The 16,034-nt window shown below is 39.9% G+C and overlaps 1 protein-coding gene across 7 annotated transcripts in view; it reads left to right on the forward strand.

Annotated features, from left to right (window-relative positions):
- Window positions 1-16,034, forward strand: part of rapgef2b (Rap guanine nucleotide exchange factor 2b) — a 438,644-nt gene that overhangs the window by 342,500 nt on the left and 80,110 nt on the right. For all 7 annotated transcript variants that reach the window (XM_080193478.1, XM_080193477.1, XM_080193480.1 and 4 more), the window contains 4 exons: window positions 821-1,064; window positions 6,774-6,931; window positions 14,113-14,353; window positions 15,081-15,464. In XM_080193478.1, coding sequence (XP_080049604.1) covers window positions 821-1,064; window positions 6,774-6,931; window positions 14,113-14,353; window positions 15,081-15,464 — 1,027 coding nt within the window. The remainder of the gene's footprint in view (window positions 1-820; window positions 1,065-6,773; window positions 6,932-14,112; window positions 14,354-15,080; window positions 15,465-16,034) is intronic.

Genomic DNA, 16,034 nt, shown 5'->3' on the forward strand with positions numbered 1-16,034 from the left:
GATAGGCCATGCTAAAATTGCCCCTCCGTAACCTGAGATGCGTAGGGAGAGGGATTAGTGGGTAAATATGTAGGGATATGGGGGTAGGGCCTAGGTGGGACTGTGATTGGTGCAGACTCGATGGGCCCAATGGCCTCTCTCTGTACTGTAGGGTCTCTATGATTCTATGGTGGCCAAATTTAGTCTTTGTACAATAATGTTTATTATAGACACAGTCATGGAGGGTAGCATAGGGGCCAAAATGGAGCATCACTGAAAGTTTTGACCGACGGTTGAAGGGAGTTTGCCAATAATAAGTTCAGAGACATGTGAAAACATCATGATCATGAATGCCAAAATCCTTTCAGCAATGGACTCTGCTCAATAAAACATAGCATAAAAGTTTAGCTCATCAAGTTGACTATCAGCTAGTGCATGAATGAAATCCCAGATTGTTTCTGTACTGGGTGGCCCTGTTTTAGAAGGTACTATAATTCTGCTTTCTTCTGCACATTTGAATACTTCACATGTAGGGAGGTGGGCTTTCATCAAGGATATAGTCATGGGAAAAATTTGGATAGCATTAAAATATGTAATTGCATCTGAGAATGTCAGGACCCAGTGCTGGTGCAAAGAAGGGAGAGCACGTCACTCCATTCAATATTTCTGCAACTCCAATTGGGACTACAACTCATTCTAGGAACTGCTGGCATATGCTAAATGCAAAACTATACAGAATTTGTTGCCTCCTCTAAATTGTTTTGTTTCTCTTTGCTTGTTAAATCAAATAAATGATTAGTGATCAGTTTTTGGCTAATTTAATTTTATAATTCTCCCACAGTATTTAAAGAACTTTTGTCTAGACTTGCAGAAGAAAAGAAAAATGGTGCTCCACATTTACCCAAAATTGGTGATAAGAAAGGTAGCCGGTACTCCATCCCTGATCTTGCTGTAGATGTTGAACAGGTGATTGGATTAGAGAAAGCAAGCAAGAAAGCTAAGGCAAACACAGTGACAGGACGAAACAAACTGAAGAAAATTCTAGACAAGACTCGAATTAGCATCCTTCCACAAAAACCTTACAGGTAAGTGGAGGTTTTTTTACTCTGTATGTTATTAAACATGACTTCTCAAAATGACTTTGTAAGGAGTGTGATTGGGAATAAGTTAAGTCTGCATAATTGGAACAACAAAATACTTGATAAAAGTTTGTAAGACCTGCTAATCAACAGTTTATAAGTGACTAAGTTTTCTAGTGAATAGGGTCTTGGCAATTTTGACACAATCAGTGGAATTAGTACCAAGTATGTCATGGAGTTAACAGAATCATTGAATTTTTTTCTACAGAAGATCTTACTAGTTTTTCAATGAAGCTTTCTACCATTTCCTTGCCCTTTCCCCCATACTTTTCAATTGCTCCTTTCAAAAATTATTCAATTTCCTTTTAATGACTTTATTGACATACCTGTAATCGTCATTTTTGGTAAATGAGTCCACATACTAATAAACCACTAATGTGACAAAACGTCTCCTAACTTCCTCTTTTTTCCTGTTGAAATAATCATATCTTTTCTTCGGCACTAATATATAATTGATAAGGAGCTGGACACAGTATTCCAAATATAAGCTTAACCAATCTTCTGTACAAATTCTATATTAGACAATCACCAAATTCTGTGAAAACTCAAATTCACCTCTTCGTTGTCCTGTTCCTCCCACCTTTGAAAATCTGGGGCACCTGTAAATCTCTGTTCCTTCAATCTGTAGAGTCTTACTTATGGAGAACATTTGAAATTGCTTTCAATTTTATTTCCTGAACTACATTACTTCAATTTTTTTGACATTCAACTGTATTTGTTCATTCCAGTAGCCTGTCATGAAAGCAATTTCTTGCATAATTCTCAAAGTCTTTCTTGCCTGAAATCAATTTCGCCCTATTATCTGCTTTCTGGCCCTAACCATTCTTGTGACTGCATTCTTTTTAATATTTTGTGATACCATCCCCATCTTTGGGTATGAGCCTTGCCTTTGGCAGGGAAGATTGACTAGAGGCGGAAGTGGCACAGTGACATACATTCAGGAGTGAATGGCCCTGGGATTTCTCAGCATTGATTCCAGACCCATGAAATCTCATGGCATCGTGTAAATCATGCAAAGAAATCCCCTACTTAGTACTATCCTCTCAGCTGAGAAATCAGTACTTCTCCATGTTAACACTGGAAAATGCACTGAGTATAGCAAGAGAACATAATGCACCCTGGGTGGCTTCAGTATCTATCACCACGTGTAGCTTGATTTAATCACTACTAATGTCATTATACTACGTTGATTGTAGTAGTGTACTCCAGTATTAGATGTAGTGTAAGAACATAAGAAATAGGAGCAGGAGTAGGCCATCTAGCCCTTCGAGCCTGCCCCGCCATTCAATAAGATCATGGCTGATCTGAAGTGGCTCAGTTCCACTTTCCCGCTTTCTCCCCATAACCCTTAATCCGCTTGCCTACCAAAAACCTATCTACCCACGTCTTAAATATATTTAGCGAGGTAGCCTCCACCACTTCAACGGGCAGAGAAAATACAGAGATTCACCACCCTTTGAGTGAAGAAGTTCCTCCTCAACTCTGTTGTAAACTGCCCCCCCCCTTATCTTGAGGCTGTGCCCTCTAGTCCTGATATGTACACTGTGTACTTCATTGGGTCACCTGACCTGGGATCAGAGTCAGATTTTGATGTAAATATAAATTGTAAGCAGGCTGCTAGTCTGCATTGTATGTATGTATCCTGTTAATAAATTAGTTTATAATAATGATATTGGTCATCCTGAAACATAAACTCAAGACATGGTGAAGTGAACAAATACGTTTTAATGGAGACCAATCTAAAGACAAGAGAAAATAAATGCTGCAATGCATACGTGAATGTCATCTCGACATAGAAACATGCAGAAGAAGAGCTTGAGATGTAGTGTATTGCCCTGGAATGGGTACACAATTCGGGGATATAATGAATGCATGTGAGGTGTGCCAGAAGCACACAAAATCGCAACAAAAAGAACGACTTCAACCACACACTGTTCTAGAAAGGCACTGGCCGAAAATTGGCATAGACTTGTTCACTTTTGATAACAGTGAGTACCTACTAGTAGTTGCTCAAAAGTTTTTTGGATCTGTGTTGCTGAGAAAGGTTAGTAAAAGTATCACTAATAAATAATTTGAAATCAATTTTTGCTCGCCATAGCATACCTGAAGCGCACACCTCATGCAACGGTCCACAATTCTCAGGTACTGAATTTCGAAAATTTGTACAGGAGTGGCAGTTTCACCATACTACATGAAGTCCCAAATATCCACAATCCAACAGCATGGTGGAATGTACCTTGCAGACCTTAAAATATCTGTTGAGAAGGCAAAGGCAGTTGGAAGAGAAGGACCTGGCAGTCCTTGATTTCAGAAATATGCCACTAGAGATGATGTGGAGATGCCAGCGTTGGACTGGGGTGGACACAGTAAGAAGTCTCACAACACCAAGTTAAAGTCCAATAGATTTATTTGGAATCACAAGCTTTCGGAGTGCTGCTCCTTTATCAGGTGATTCCAAATAAACCTGTTGGACTTCAACCTGATGTCATGAGACTTCTTACCGACCCCATTGCAGGGCATTTGCTCAGTTCCAGCACAGATCCTGATGGGGAAAAGACTACGAACTAAGTTTCCAACTTCACTGCAACTGCTATTTCCAAAGTCAGTGAGCTACAATGCACAAGACTAGTTCAAACCGAGACAGCAGAAGCAGTAACAGTACTCCAATTGAGAAGCCCGACCTCTGTCTGAACTGAACATGAGAAAGACGTTGAGAATCCAGCAGGAAGGGATTTGGGATCCTGCTATTGTTACAGAGATAACAGGCGAACAAGGTCTTACACAGTGCAAATTCTAAATGGACAACAGTACAGGAGAAATTCCTACAAAAAGCAAATGAAGCAGAATTCTGTTTTGAACCAGAAAGCATAACTGAAGATTAAGAACTAGAATCACCAGTTCTTCCATGTCAAAGTGAATAAAAGTATTTTTGCCTTGATGAAATAGAATTTAAAGATTTGCCTATGTTTTAGAACATAGAACATTACAGCGCAGAACAGGCCCTTCGGCCCACGATGTTGCGCCGACCAGTTAAAAAAAAAATAAAAAAAACAACAACAACGACCCACTAACCTAAACCAATCCCTTTTCGTCCATAAACCTGTCCACAGACCTCTTAAACGCCCCCAAACTAGGCGCATTTACAACTGCAGCAGGCAGGGCATTCCAATCCCTCACCACCCTCTGGGTAAAGAACCTACCCCTGACATCTGTCCTATAACTACCCCCCCTTAGTTTAAAGCCATGCCCCCTCGTGCTAGATTTTTCCATCAGAGGAAAAAGGCTATCACTATCCACCCTATCTAAACCTCTAATCATCTTATATGTTTCAATAAGATCCCCTCTTAGCCGCCTTCTTTCCAGCGAAAACAACCCCAAATCCCTCAGTCTCTCCTCATAGGATCTTCCCTCCATACCAGGCAACATCCTGGTAAACCTCCTCTGCACCCTCTCCAAAGCCTCCACATCCTTCCTGTAATGTGGGGACCAGAACTGCACACAATACTCCAAGTGCGGCCGCACCAGAGTTGTGTACAGTTGCAACATAACGCTACGACTCCTAAATTCAATCCCCCTACCAATAAACGCCAAGACACTGTATGCCTTCTTAACAACCTTATCTACTTGATTCCCAACTTTCAGGGATCTATGTACACATACACCTAGATCCCTCTGCTCCTCCACACTATTCAAAGTCTTCCCGTTAGCCCTATACTCAACACATTGCTTTTTATTTTCTCCTCCGTCTCCCTTCTTTAAGCATCATCTATTCTCACTTGGCTATTTTCCGAGTATCAACCTAAACAGTGTGATTGGTGCTTTGTAAACCAGTACATCGTTGTTTGTACCTGATGTCCACATGCTGGAAAATCTGGCTGATAACTTTATACTCAGGTAGTCTAGAATGGAAGTTAGTTGTCACTTTTCTGGGAAAACTATATAAGTCTATTGGCATTGATTTAGGAATTTAAAAGAATAACACAGCTTAACTTTGGACACAGAGGGTAAGATAACTGAAGTTTAAGTAAGGTGGTAGGATCTGCAACTTTCTCATTGTCAAATATATTCAAGGCTGAAATGGAGAGATGTTTAGTCTGCCAGGGAATTGAGAAATATGGTGAGTAGGCAGGTAAATGGAGTTGAGCTCAATGTTAACCATGATCTTATTGCAGAACTAGCTCACCTGGGCATGTGGTCTATTCCTCCTATTATGTGCCGTTGATTGCAGATGTTGTGAAAGTATCAATATGGGAAAAAAGTAATAATGCTTACAATGACTTTGCAAACATGAATTTAAAGGTTCTGCAAGATCAAAGGAAGCAAAATCTTATATGTCTGCTGTATAAAAACATGTGCAAAACAATAGTCTTCATTTCTAGAGGAACAGAATTCAAAAGCAGAGAAGTTATATTAGAAGCTTGGTCAGATCACAATTAGGGTACTGTGCTCAGTCTGTTCCATTTACGAAAGAGTGATGGACGCTATAACAGGAAATACTGGACATGGTCCCAGAAAAGAGAAGGCTGAAAGGTGACTTGATAGAAGTCATTGAAATTATGAAAAGCTTTGTTGGGTCACTTGTAGAGACCATGTTTCAGTTTGTGTGGAATCCATAATTATGGGCTATAAATATAAGATGATCATTAATAAATTCAATAATAAAGTTGGGAGGAATATGGTTAGGATGTGGAATTTTCTGCAACGTGGAGTAGTTGAGCAAATAACATAGATGGTTATAAGGTGAAGCTAAATAAGAACATGAGGAAAAAAGGAATTGAAGGATATATTGGGGGGAATCAAGTAAGGTTAGACGAAACTCAGGTGGAGCATAAAGGCTGGCAACCTATTTGAAATCTCGGTTTCTTATTTTACATATCTGAACTATCACCACCGCTATTTCAACCTCCATGACATCAGCCAACTCCATATTGCCTCAGCTCTTGCTCTGAAATCCTCATCTATGTCTTTGTTAGCTCAAAGATTTGACTATTCTGAGCAATTCCTGGTCATTCTACCATTCCTAAACCTGATATCATTCAAAACTGTACTGCCTATGTCTTAACTCATATCAAGTCCATTTGCACATCACTCCAGTGTTCACTGATCTACATTGACATCTGGTTAATCAGCACGTAAATTGTAAAATTTTCATCCTTGTTTTGAAATTCCCTCAAGTTCTAGAGGAACTCAACATCTAGGTCTAGAGGAACTCCAGCACCTCAACCTTCCAAGATATCTATGCTACTCTAGTTCTGGACTCTTGAGCATTCTCAATTTTAATCACTTCAGTATTGGTGGCCCTGCCTTCAGCTGCCAAGGCTCCAAGCTGTAGAATTCCCTCTTTAAGCCTGTCTGCCTCTCTATTCCTCATTGTTCATTTAAGATACTCCTTAAAATTGATCTCTGACCCAGTTTTAGGTCATATACCCAAATGTCTCCTTTTTTGGCTTTGAATTTGTTCCAGTTATTTGCCTTGGGATATTTTATGATGATAAAGGTATTTTATAATCATAAATTGCTAAGGCATAGACCTATTAGGCCAAATGGTGAAATTCTGTGTTGTAGATACTATGCAGTAAGTTCTTCATACAGCAGGTTTGTGACTTAAGATGAGCAATATCGATCTAGTGTTTTCTTTTGTCTCTTTTTTCTTAGCGATATTGGTATTGGTCAGTCCCAGGATGACAGCATTGTAGGATTGAAACAGTCCAGGTATATTGCACCTGCATTGCCTGTAAGTGGCACCTTATCATCCAGTAATCCTGACTTGTTGCAGTCTCACCATCGTATTCTTGATTTTAACACCACACCAGGTGAGTGTTTACTTACTCCAAATTGAGATTATTGTTTGTTGTATCTGTTTAATAATTGTTCCATATGTGCCCTCTAATGTTTTTGAGTTTATTCTTTGTGGTGCACAAAGTTATTTTGAATCCATTGTTATCAATTTTAAAATAATCAAGTTCATTGTAGTGTTTGAAAGGGAGAAACTTGAAATAGCTTCTAAAATTCTTGATTTAGGTAAGACTGACTTGAATGTGATGACCCAGAGACATTTCACAGTCAACTCAAAAAGACTGTTAATGAGTAAAATGACCAAAGATCAGTAGGAAATGTTCAGAAAAAATACAGAACCTGATTACACCCTTAAGTGGGTATAGATCTATTTAACAAACAAAACAGCCATGGGCAACATAACAGATGAAAAACAATATGAAGCTAAAAGACAAAGCATTCAGAAGTGCAAACAGTAGCATAGATCTTGTAAAATAGGAAAGGTACAAAGAACAGCAAAGGGTGATAAAACAGATGGAAAGAGCTACAAAAGGGAATTTTTTTAAAGTTGCAAGATATTAAAATCAATAGAATTTTTACAAACTCAGTGTCACATTTGACCCTAAGCTGAGCTTCTGACCTAAAATTCACATCATTGCTAAGAACATTTCCACCTTCCTAGCATTTGCCCAATTGGAAAGATACAAAGAACAGCAAAGGGTGATAGAACAGATAGTAAGAGCTACAAAAGGGATTTTTTTTAAGTTGCAAGGTATTAAAATCAATAGAATTTTTACAAACTGTGACACATCTGACTCTTAAGCTGAGTTTCTGACCTAATATTTGCATCATTGCTAAGAACATCTATTTCCACCTTCCTAGCATTTGTCAATTTTGCCCCTGTCTCAAACTCATCTGCTACTGTAGTCCTTATTCATGACTTTGTTACCTCTGGACTTGACTATTCCAACATGCTCTTGGTCCTCCACATTCAAGACTCCATAAATTTCAAGTCAGCTAAAATTCTGCTACCTGTGTCTGAACTTGAACCAAAGCCCATTCTCCTATGAACCCTGAATTCATTGATCTACATTGGCTCCTGCTCAATATCAAGGTCTTGATATTAAATATTTTCAAATGTGTCCATGACCTTGCCCCCCCAAGTAATCTTTTCAGCCCAATCTGTGTTGTATTTGTGTTCCTCTAATTCTGGCCTCTTGAGCATCACCAGTTTAAAAGCACCACTATTAAAATTGTGCTTTCAGTTGTCTAAACCTCAACACTTTTGGTCATCTGATCATCATATCTCCTTATGTGTCTTGCTGTCATATTTTGTTATATAATGCTTCTCTGAAGTGCCTTGTGGTATACAAATTTAGGTTGTTGTTGTCATGTGTTTGGAAAAGAATTGAAGAATGTTAACAACACAGAAGGAAACTGATATTATGTCCATGCTAGCTCTTGAGAGAACAAGTCAGCTAGTCCCACCCTCCTGTCTTTTTCGCATAGTCAGATAAATCTTTTCAGATAATTATCTGATTCTCTTTTGAAAGTCACGATGAATCTACCTTCACCACGTGCTTAGGCAGTGCATTCCAGATCCTAACTACTAGATACATAAAAATGTTTTTTCTTGTTTCACTTCTGGTTCTTTTGCCAATCACTTTAAAATCTATGTGCTCTGGTTCTTGACTCTTGCAGTAATGGGAACAGTTTTTCATTCGCTTTATGATTTTTGTGCACGTCTGTTAGATTTTACCTCAACTTCCTCTTAAAGAGGAAACTATTAGAAGTTGACCTGATAGAAGCTCACAAATTATGAGAGGCATGGAAAGTCAGAGCCTTTTTCCCAGAGTAGAAATGTCAATTACTAAAGGACATTAGTTTAAGGTAAAAGGGGGAAAGTGTATAGGAGATGTGAGAAACAAGTTTTTTGCACAGAATCCAAGTAAGTGCCTGGACTCTACTACCAGAGGAGGGATACAGACTGTGCAGAGACAAAGGGCTTTAGTTCAGAAAGGCGTTGTGTGCTGGCACAGACTTAGTGGGCCAAAGGCCTATTCTTGTGCTGTACTATTCTTTGTTCCTGTTCTTTGTACACTATGGTTCACAACTGACCTTTGCTGGTGGTGCTCATAAGTTTCCCTTTCTCACACAGTAAATAAAAGTGATATAGTGCAGTTAGTGTTACAGCAGTTGTACAATCATGGAAAATAAAACACAATTATGTTTTAGAAATTGATTTTTATTTCCTACCTTCCAGTTGATTGTTCAATAATGAAAGTTCAAAAATTAGTTGTATAAAACCCTAGCCTTGTCTAAATAATCGCCGCCGCCATCTTGACACCCTAGTCGGTAGGGAATATGATGATATTCTTTTATACACATGACTGACGTTTATTCTCATTTGCTCCATTGTTGGTCGCAAGTAATGAGGATTTGATTTGATTTGTCATTGTCTTTTACTTCTTGGGAATGCCGGGGATTGCCTGCCGTTCCCTCGTCTGAAAGGACTTGGTACTTGGATAAAAGATACTGTACATAGGGAAGGAAAGGAAAGAGCTAGGGTTTAGAGAAAGATCAACTTAATGTGAGGTAGGTCCACTCAAAAGCCTGATGGCAGCAGGGAAGAAGCTGTTTTTGAGTCAGTTGGTACGAGTCTACAGGCTTTTGCGTCTTTTTCCCGATGGGAGAAGGTGGAAGAAAGTATGTCCAGGTGCCTGGGGTCCTTAATTATACTGGCTGCTTTTCCGAGGCAGCGGGAAGTGAAGACATTGCCAACAAATGGGATGCTGGTTTAAGTGATGGACTGGGCTTTGCTCACAACTTTGTAACTTCTTGCAGTCTTAGACAGATCAGCAGCCATACCAAGCTGTAATATAACCAAAAAATGCTTTCTATGGTGCATCTGTAGAAGTTGGTAAGGGTTGTAGCAGATATGCCAAATTTCCTTTTGTCTCCTGGGAAAGTAGAGGTATTCGTTGGTGGGCTTTCTTAACTACAACATCGGCATGGAGGGACCAGGGCAGATTGTTGGTAATCTGGACATCTTAAAAACTTGAAGCTGTTATCCATTTCTACTCCATCCCATTGATGTAGACAGGGGCATGCCCTCCACTACGCTTCCTGAAGTCGATGACAATCTCCTTCGTTTTGTTGACATTGAAGGAGAGGTTATTGTCATCTCACCGGTTCACCAGATTCTCTACCTCTCTGCTATACTGTGTCTCATCATTGTTTGAGATCCAACCCACAACGTTGATGTCATCAGCAAACTTGAAAGTCAAGTTGGAGGGAAATTTGGCCAAACAACCAGAAGTGTGCAAAGAGTATAGTAAGGGGCTGAGGACACAGCCTTGCGGAGCACCAGTATTGAGGGTGATCGTGGAGGAGGTGTTGCTGCCTATACTTAATGACAGTGGTCTGTAGGTCAGAAACTCTAGGATCCAGTTGCAGAGGGAGGAGCCAAGCCCAGGCCACAAAGTTTGGAGATAAGTCTCATAGGAATAATGGTGTTAAAGTGAGCTGTTGCCTATGAATAGGAGTCTGACAAAGGTATCTTTGTTGTTTAGGTGTTCCAGTGTTGAGTGTAGGGCCAGGGAGATGGCATCTCCTGTGGACATATTCCAGAGATGGGTGAACTGTAGTGGATCCAGGCTGTCTGGGACATAGGAATTGATTTGTGCCATGACTAACTTTTTGAAGCACTTCATAATGATGGATGCTAGAGCCACTGGACAGTAGTCATTAAGGCACGCTGCCTGGCTTTTCTTTGATACCAGGAGGATTGAGTGGCCTCTATCCAAGTGCCTATGGGTACCATGCCATTCTGAAATAGGTATTCAGGAACAATATGATGCTTAATGGAAATCTTACAATAATGTAGTAAAATTGTTTTGTAAGATGCAAGGAAACTGATGGAAGAGAAGCTTTGCTGTGGTGTTGTAATTTTTTTTCAGATTAAAAGGCTGTGATCGCTAGGATCAGCCAGTACAGTAGAGCAATAACAGTTCTACACTATCTTTTTTTTCTCTAAGATGTTGGCTATATCTATACACTATCCCATCTTGCAATTAAAAAAACAAATTGGAGAGTAAAAATATCACGATACTTGTCAAAAGGATAACCCTTCAGATTCTAAGAATAATTGCATGATCTGACACCTCCAACGAGCAGCACCAAATGCATTACAGGAAAACACCCACATGGTGCATGATTTTCTAAGAGGTATAATCTGTAAGGAGTGCTAATTAGTCTGTATGTTCTGATGAATGTGACCTCGACTAAGCTCTTTGTTATGCAACACTTTGTATTATCTTCATTTTTACCCTTCATTCGTTTAAGAAGGGTGGCAGGCAAAAGGCAGGGAATTATAGGCCGGTTAGTTTAACGTCTGTTGTAGGTAAAATGTTACAATCCGTCATCAAGGAGGAAATAGCGAGGCATCTTGAGGGGAATTGCTTGATAGAGCAAACGCAGCACGGTTTCGTTAAGGGGAAGTCGTGTCTGACAAATTTATTGGAGTTCTATGAGGATGTGTCTAGGGCGGTGGATAGAGGGGAGCCGGTGGATGTGGTCTTTCTTGATTTTCAGAAGGCATTTGACAAGGTACCTCACAAGAGGTTATTGCAGAAGGTAAGGGGGCATGGAGTTGGGGGTAGGGTGTTAGTGTGGATAGAGGATTGGTTGTCAAATAGGAGGCAGAGAGTGGGGGTTAATGGGTGCTATTCGGATTGGCAGTTGGTGACTAGTGGAGTGCCCCAGGGGTCGGTGCTGGGGCCTCAGCTATTTACCATTTATATAGATGATCTGGAGGAGGGAACCGAGTGTATGGTGTCGAAATTTGCTGATGACAGCAAGATTGGTGGAACGGCAAATTGCGCGGAGGGTGTGGAGAGTCTGCAGAAGGATCTAGATAGGCTGGGCGAATGGGCCAGGAACTGGCAAATGGAATTTAATGTTGGCAAGTGTGAGGTGGTCCACTTTGGTAGGGATAATGGTAAGAAGGTCTGTTACTTACGTGGCGAAAAACTGCAGCAGGTGACGGTGCAGAGGGACCTCGGGGTCCTTGTGCATGAGTCGCAAAAACCCAGCCTGCAGGTGCAGCAGGTGGTCAGGCAGGCGAATGGGATGCTGGCCTTCATAGCGAGGGGGATTGAATATAAAAGTAGGGAGGTCTTGCTGCAGCTGTATAGGGCATTGGTGAGGCCGCAGCTGGAGTACTGTGTGCAGTTTTGGTCGCCGCACTTACGCAAGGATATTTTGGCCTTGGAGGGAGTGCAGAGGAGGTTTACTAGGCTGATACTGGAGTTGAGGGGGTTGGAGCTATGAGGAGAGGCTGAATAAACTAGGCTTGTACTCGTTAGAGTTTAGAAGAATGAGGGGAGATCTCATTGAGACATATAAGATGATGAATGGGATGGATAGGATAGAGGTGGAGAGACTCTTCCCGCTCAGAAAGGACAGTAGGACTAGGGGGCACAGCCTCAAGATAAAGGGGGGGGGGGAGCGGTTTAGAACGGAGTTGAGGAGGAACTTCTTCACTCAAAGGGTGGTGAATCTCTGGAATTCTCTGCCCATTGAAGTGGTGGAGGCTGCCTCGCTAAATATTTTTAAGACGCGGGTTGATGGGTTTTTGATAAGCGAGGGGGTTAAGGGTTATGGGGAGAGGGCGGGAATGTGGAACTGAGCCACGACAGATCAGCCATGATCTTATTGAATGGCGGGACAGGCTCGAAGGGCTGGATGGCCTACTCCTGCTCCTATTTCTTATGTTCTTGTGTTCTAAAAGTATTTGGCAAATTTAAGTTCTTACGGTTAGATGACTTTTCCAATGTGGTGAAGAAGCCGTATTGCTAAATGCAGACCAGGTGTGCATAATGTTAAAACTGCAAGGCGGTAATGCAAAAACGAACCATTACCAAATTTTAGTGAACTACTTTTATTTTAATAGTTCAGAATTTGTGATTGGCAGTGAAGGAATGGTCCTCACCATTCATTAAATTTTGCAGACCTTTTTTGGACTTATAACAGCAATTTACAATCACTAGAGATCGGCATGTGAGGTGTGAGTGAGGCAAACAACAGCACATCTCTACATCCAATCAGTTTGAAGAGATAGGCATTCTAAAGAAAGAAATCTAAATGAGGTTATCTAACGCAAAATCGTATGCAAAAAATTAAATAATGTGAGAAAAATAATTGTTGAATTGAGAGGAAAACAAGAGTTAGAAAGAAAGGCGTTCTAAAAGTTTACAGCAATAATGCTGAAATTGTAAATTTTCAGTGCCAAACAAGTTGCTAGCAGTAACAAAAATTTATCTTGCTGTTAAATATTCACTTGCACCTAAATGCACAGGCCCTAACTGTTTCTGATGTGTTTAGTTCATTAAGTGATTTAGTGGTTAAGTTCACAAACTTCAAACTCTTCATGTTTATCAGCAGAGTTTGCTGGCATCACAAAACTTGGAGTGGAGCAGAGAAAATGGGATTGAAAATTTCATGTGCTGATGATACTAAGGCTAGAATTTTATGTTGTTCCACATCAATTTGTAGATTGCGGGGGTTCAAAGTTTCTCGGATGGCCAGCCTGCCCATCCTCATCCCAGTTGAGGCCCTTGAGTAGGTAATTGACCACTTAAGGACTGTTTCCCACCAACCCCAATTTTCACGCTGGTGGAAGGAGTTCAAGATAAGGAAGGATGCCTGGAAAGTAACCTTGCTCAGGCCTCTGGTTGGAAGTGAGGGAGGGACACCTTCATAAACAGCTTCTTTTCAACTTCAGCTGTACCACATCCCCTCCACCAATCCCCCCTCTCCTCTCTCTCTCCCCGTCCCCCCTGCCCCCATCTCCATCCAACTTCACTCACAATCCAGGTGCTAACAAAAAAATGACCTGTGACAAAATATATATTATTTTCAGCAGCGTAGTCAAATAATGATGCATTAATTATTAAATATTATCAAAGTGAATAGTTATTTTGGCTTCCTCAATGCCTTTAACTTGCAAGCTGATAATCTTTGTCTTGTTTTCAAGTTCTTACCAAAAGAACAAGAAAGCACAGTAGTATTGTTGTATAATATACAATGTAGAGGGAAAGACTTGAAAACACCAGCTGATGTTTTCATGCCTATTGATTTCATATGTTTGTACAATACTAAAAGTAGCCTTCGTTTATTCGAGCCATATATTCAGTTCATTTTGTTTTTTATTTAACAGAGCTACCAGATCAGGTTTTAAGAGTTTTCAAGGCAGACCAACAAAGTCGCTACATAATGATCAGCAGAGATTCTACTGCCAAAGAAGTGGTTATTCAGGCACTTCGAGAATTTGCAGTGACTGCTGCTCCAGAATCATACTCATTATGTGAAGTCTCTGTCACTCCTGAAGGTGTTATCAAACAAAGGCGACTTCCAGATCAGCTATCAAAGCTCGCTGACCGAATTCAACTTAGTGGCAGGTAAAACGGCTAAATTGCCAGAATCTATTCCTTCATGGAAAGCAATAAAATAAGCTCATCCTACTTCTTACATTGGGAAAACATCAAGTTTAAAGTTACCTTTAGGGCATTATCTATACGTGCAATACATGCATGCATTGCAGCAGGCCAACCTCAGGGTCAAATCAATCATTACTTTAGATGAATTTCTTTTCATTTTTTAAGAAATTCATTTTCTCAAGTTTTCTTTTCCCCCTCGAATCAGTTATTATTTTGGTCCCAGCCGTTTGTTCAGGGGATGACCATTGTTAGATGCTTGGAACCTTATGAGGTCATTTAATTCCTGATGTTTGGGACCTGCCCTTCATGCAGTTCAAACTTAGTTTGCGAAATCACCATGGAGAATGTTATGGACATCAGGCAACCTGTTACTACCGTTGTTGCATGTAATAATGTATCATTGCAAATCTGCTTTGGAATGTAATAATGTGTGATATGAGAGATTTCTAAGGACCTCACGTGAGGATGTAAAACCATCAATGGAATTTCTCTTTCTGCTCAACTAGTGATCTGAAAGCATCACAAAAATGGCAAGAATCACAACTAATTGCTTGCTGGTATAAAATAAATTGAAAAAGAACTATTTTACACAGGAATAATTGTAATATTTCTGGAATAAGTTTGATCAGTGTTGCTGTGTTTTCCTTTTAGCTAGTGTAACTAGCTAGTGATTTTTTTCCTTCTCAAGGTACTATTTGAAGAATAACATGGAAACAGAGACTCTGTGCTCAGATGAAGATGCTCAGGAATTGCTTCGAGAGAGCCATATCACATTGTTACAACTAAGCACGATTGAAGTTGCTACCCAGCTCTCCATGAGGAACTTTGAACTATTTCGTAATATTGAACCCACAGAATACATTGATGACCTGTTCAGACTTAAGTCAAAAACTGAATGTGCCAATCTGAAGAAATTTGAGAATATTATCAATCAGGAAACATTTTGGGTTGCAACAGAAATCCTTAAAGAGTCAAACCAATTGAAAAGAATGAAGATAATTAAACACTTTATCAAGATGGCACTGCACTGTCGAGAATGCAAGAACTTTAACTCCATGTTTGCAATCATCAGGTAAAAATATATAGCAGTAAGATCAACTCCTCTAAAAAGTATTTTTAATCCCTTTTAATTGTTTTACTCAATATAGGAATGTCTAAATTCTAATGGTGGATGTAAGTTTGTAATTCGCTTTTGCTATAAATGGAACTCAAATATATTTTTTATTATAGCATACAATCCAACCTATAATCTAAAAATAAGAGCAAAATACTGCAGATACTGGAAATCTGAAATTAAAAACTGAAAATGCTGGATAAACTCGTGAGTTTATACAGCATTTTCTCTTTATTTGTATTCTAAAGTTCATCTTCCACTTAGAACTGTTAACTCTCATTCAGCCAGATGACATTAAAGTATCTATCGTGCAGCAGCAAAGCTTAAGTTAGTTGAAATATGGTAAGCTATATGGCAATAGGGAGTCCAGGGCAAAAAAGCGTTCCTTTGTATAGTGACTTTGATTTGAAAAAAAGTCTCAAGACACTTCACCAAAAGGAAACCTACCATCCTCAAGCAGTTTGGCCGTTATGTGACTCCAGACTTTCTCGGAGCATCTGCAAGTTCTAGCCTTGTTGGCAGCCCACA

Source organism: Carcharhinus amblyrhynchos, chromosome 1 (genome assembly GCF_965287045.1).
Source record: "Carcharhinus amblyrhynchos chromosome 1, sCarAmb.v2.hapA, whole genome shotgun sequence".
In the NCBI taxonomy this organism is placed as follows: domain Eukaryota; kingdom Metazoa; phylum Chordata; class Chondrichthyes; order Carcharhiniformes; family Carcharhinidae; genus Carcharhinus; species Carcharhinus amblyrhynchos.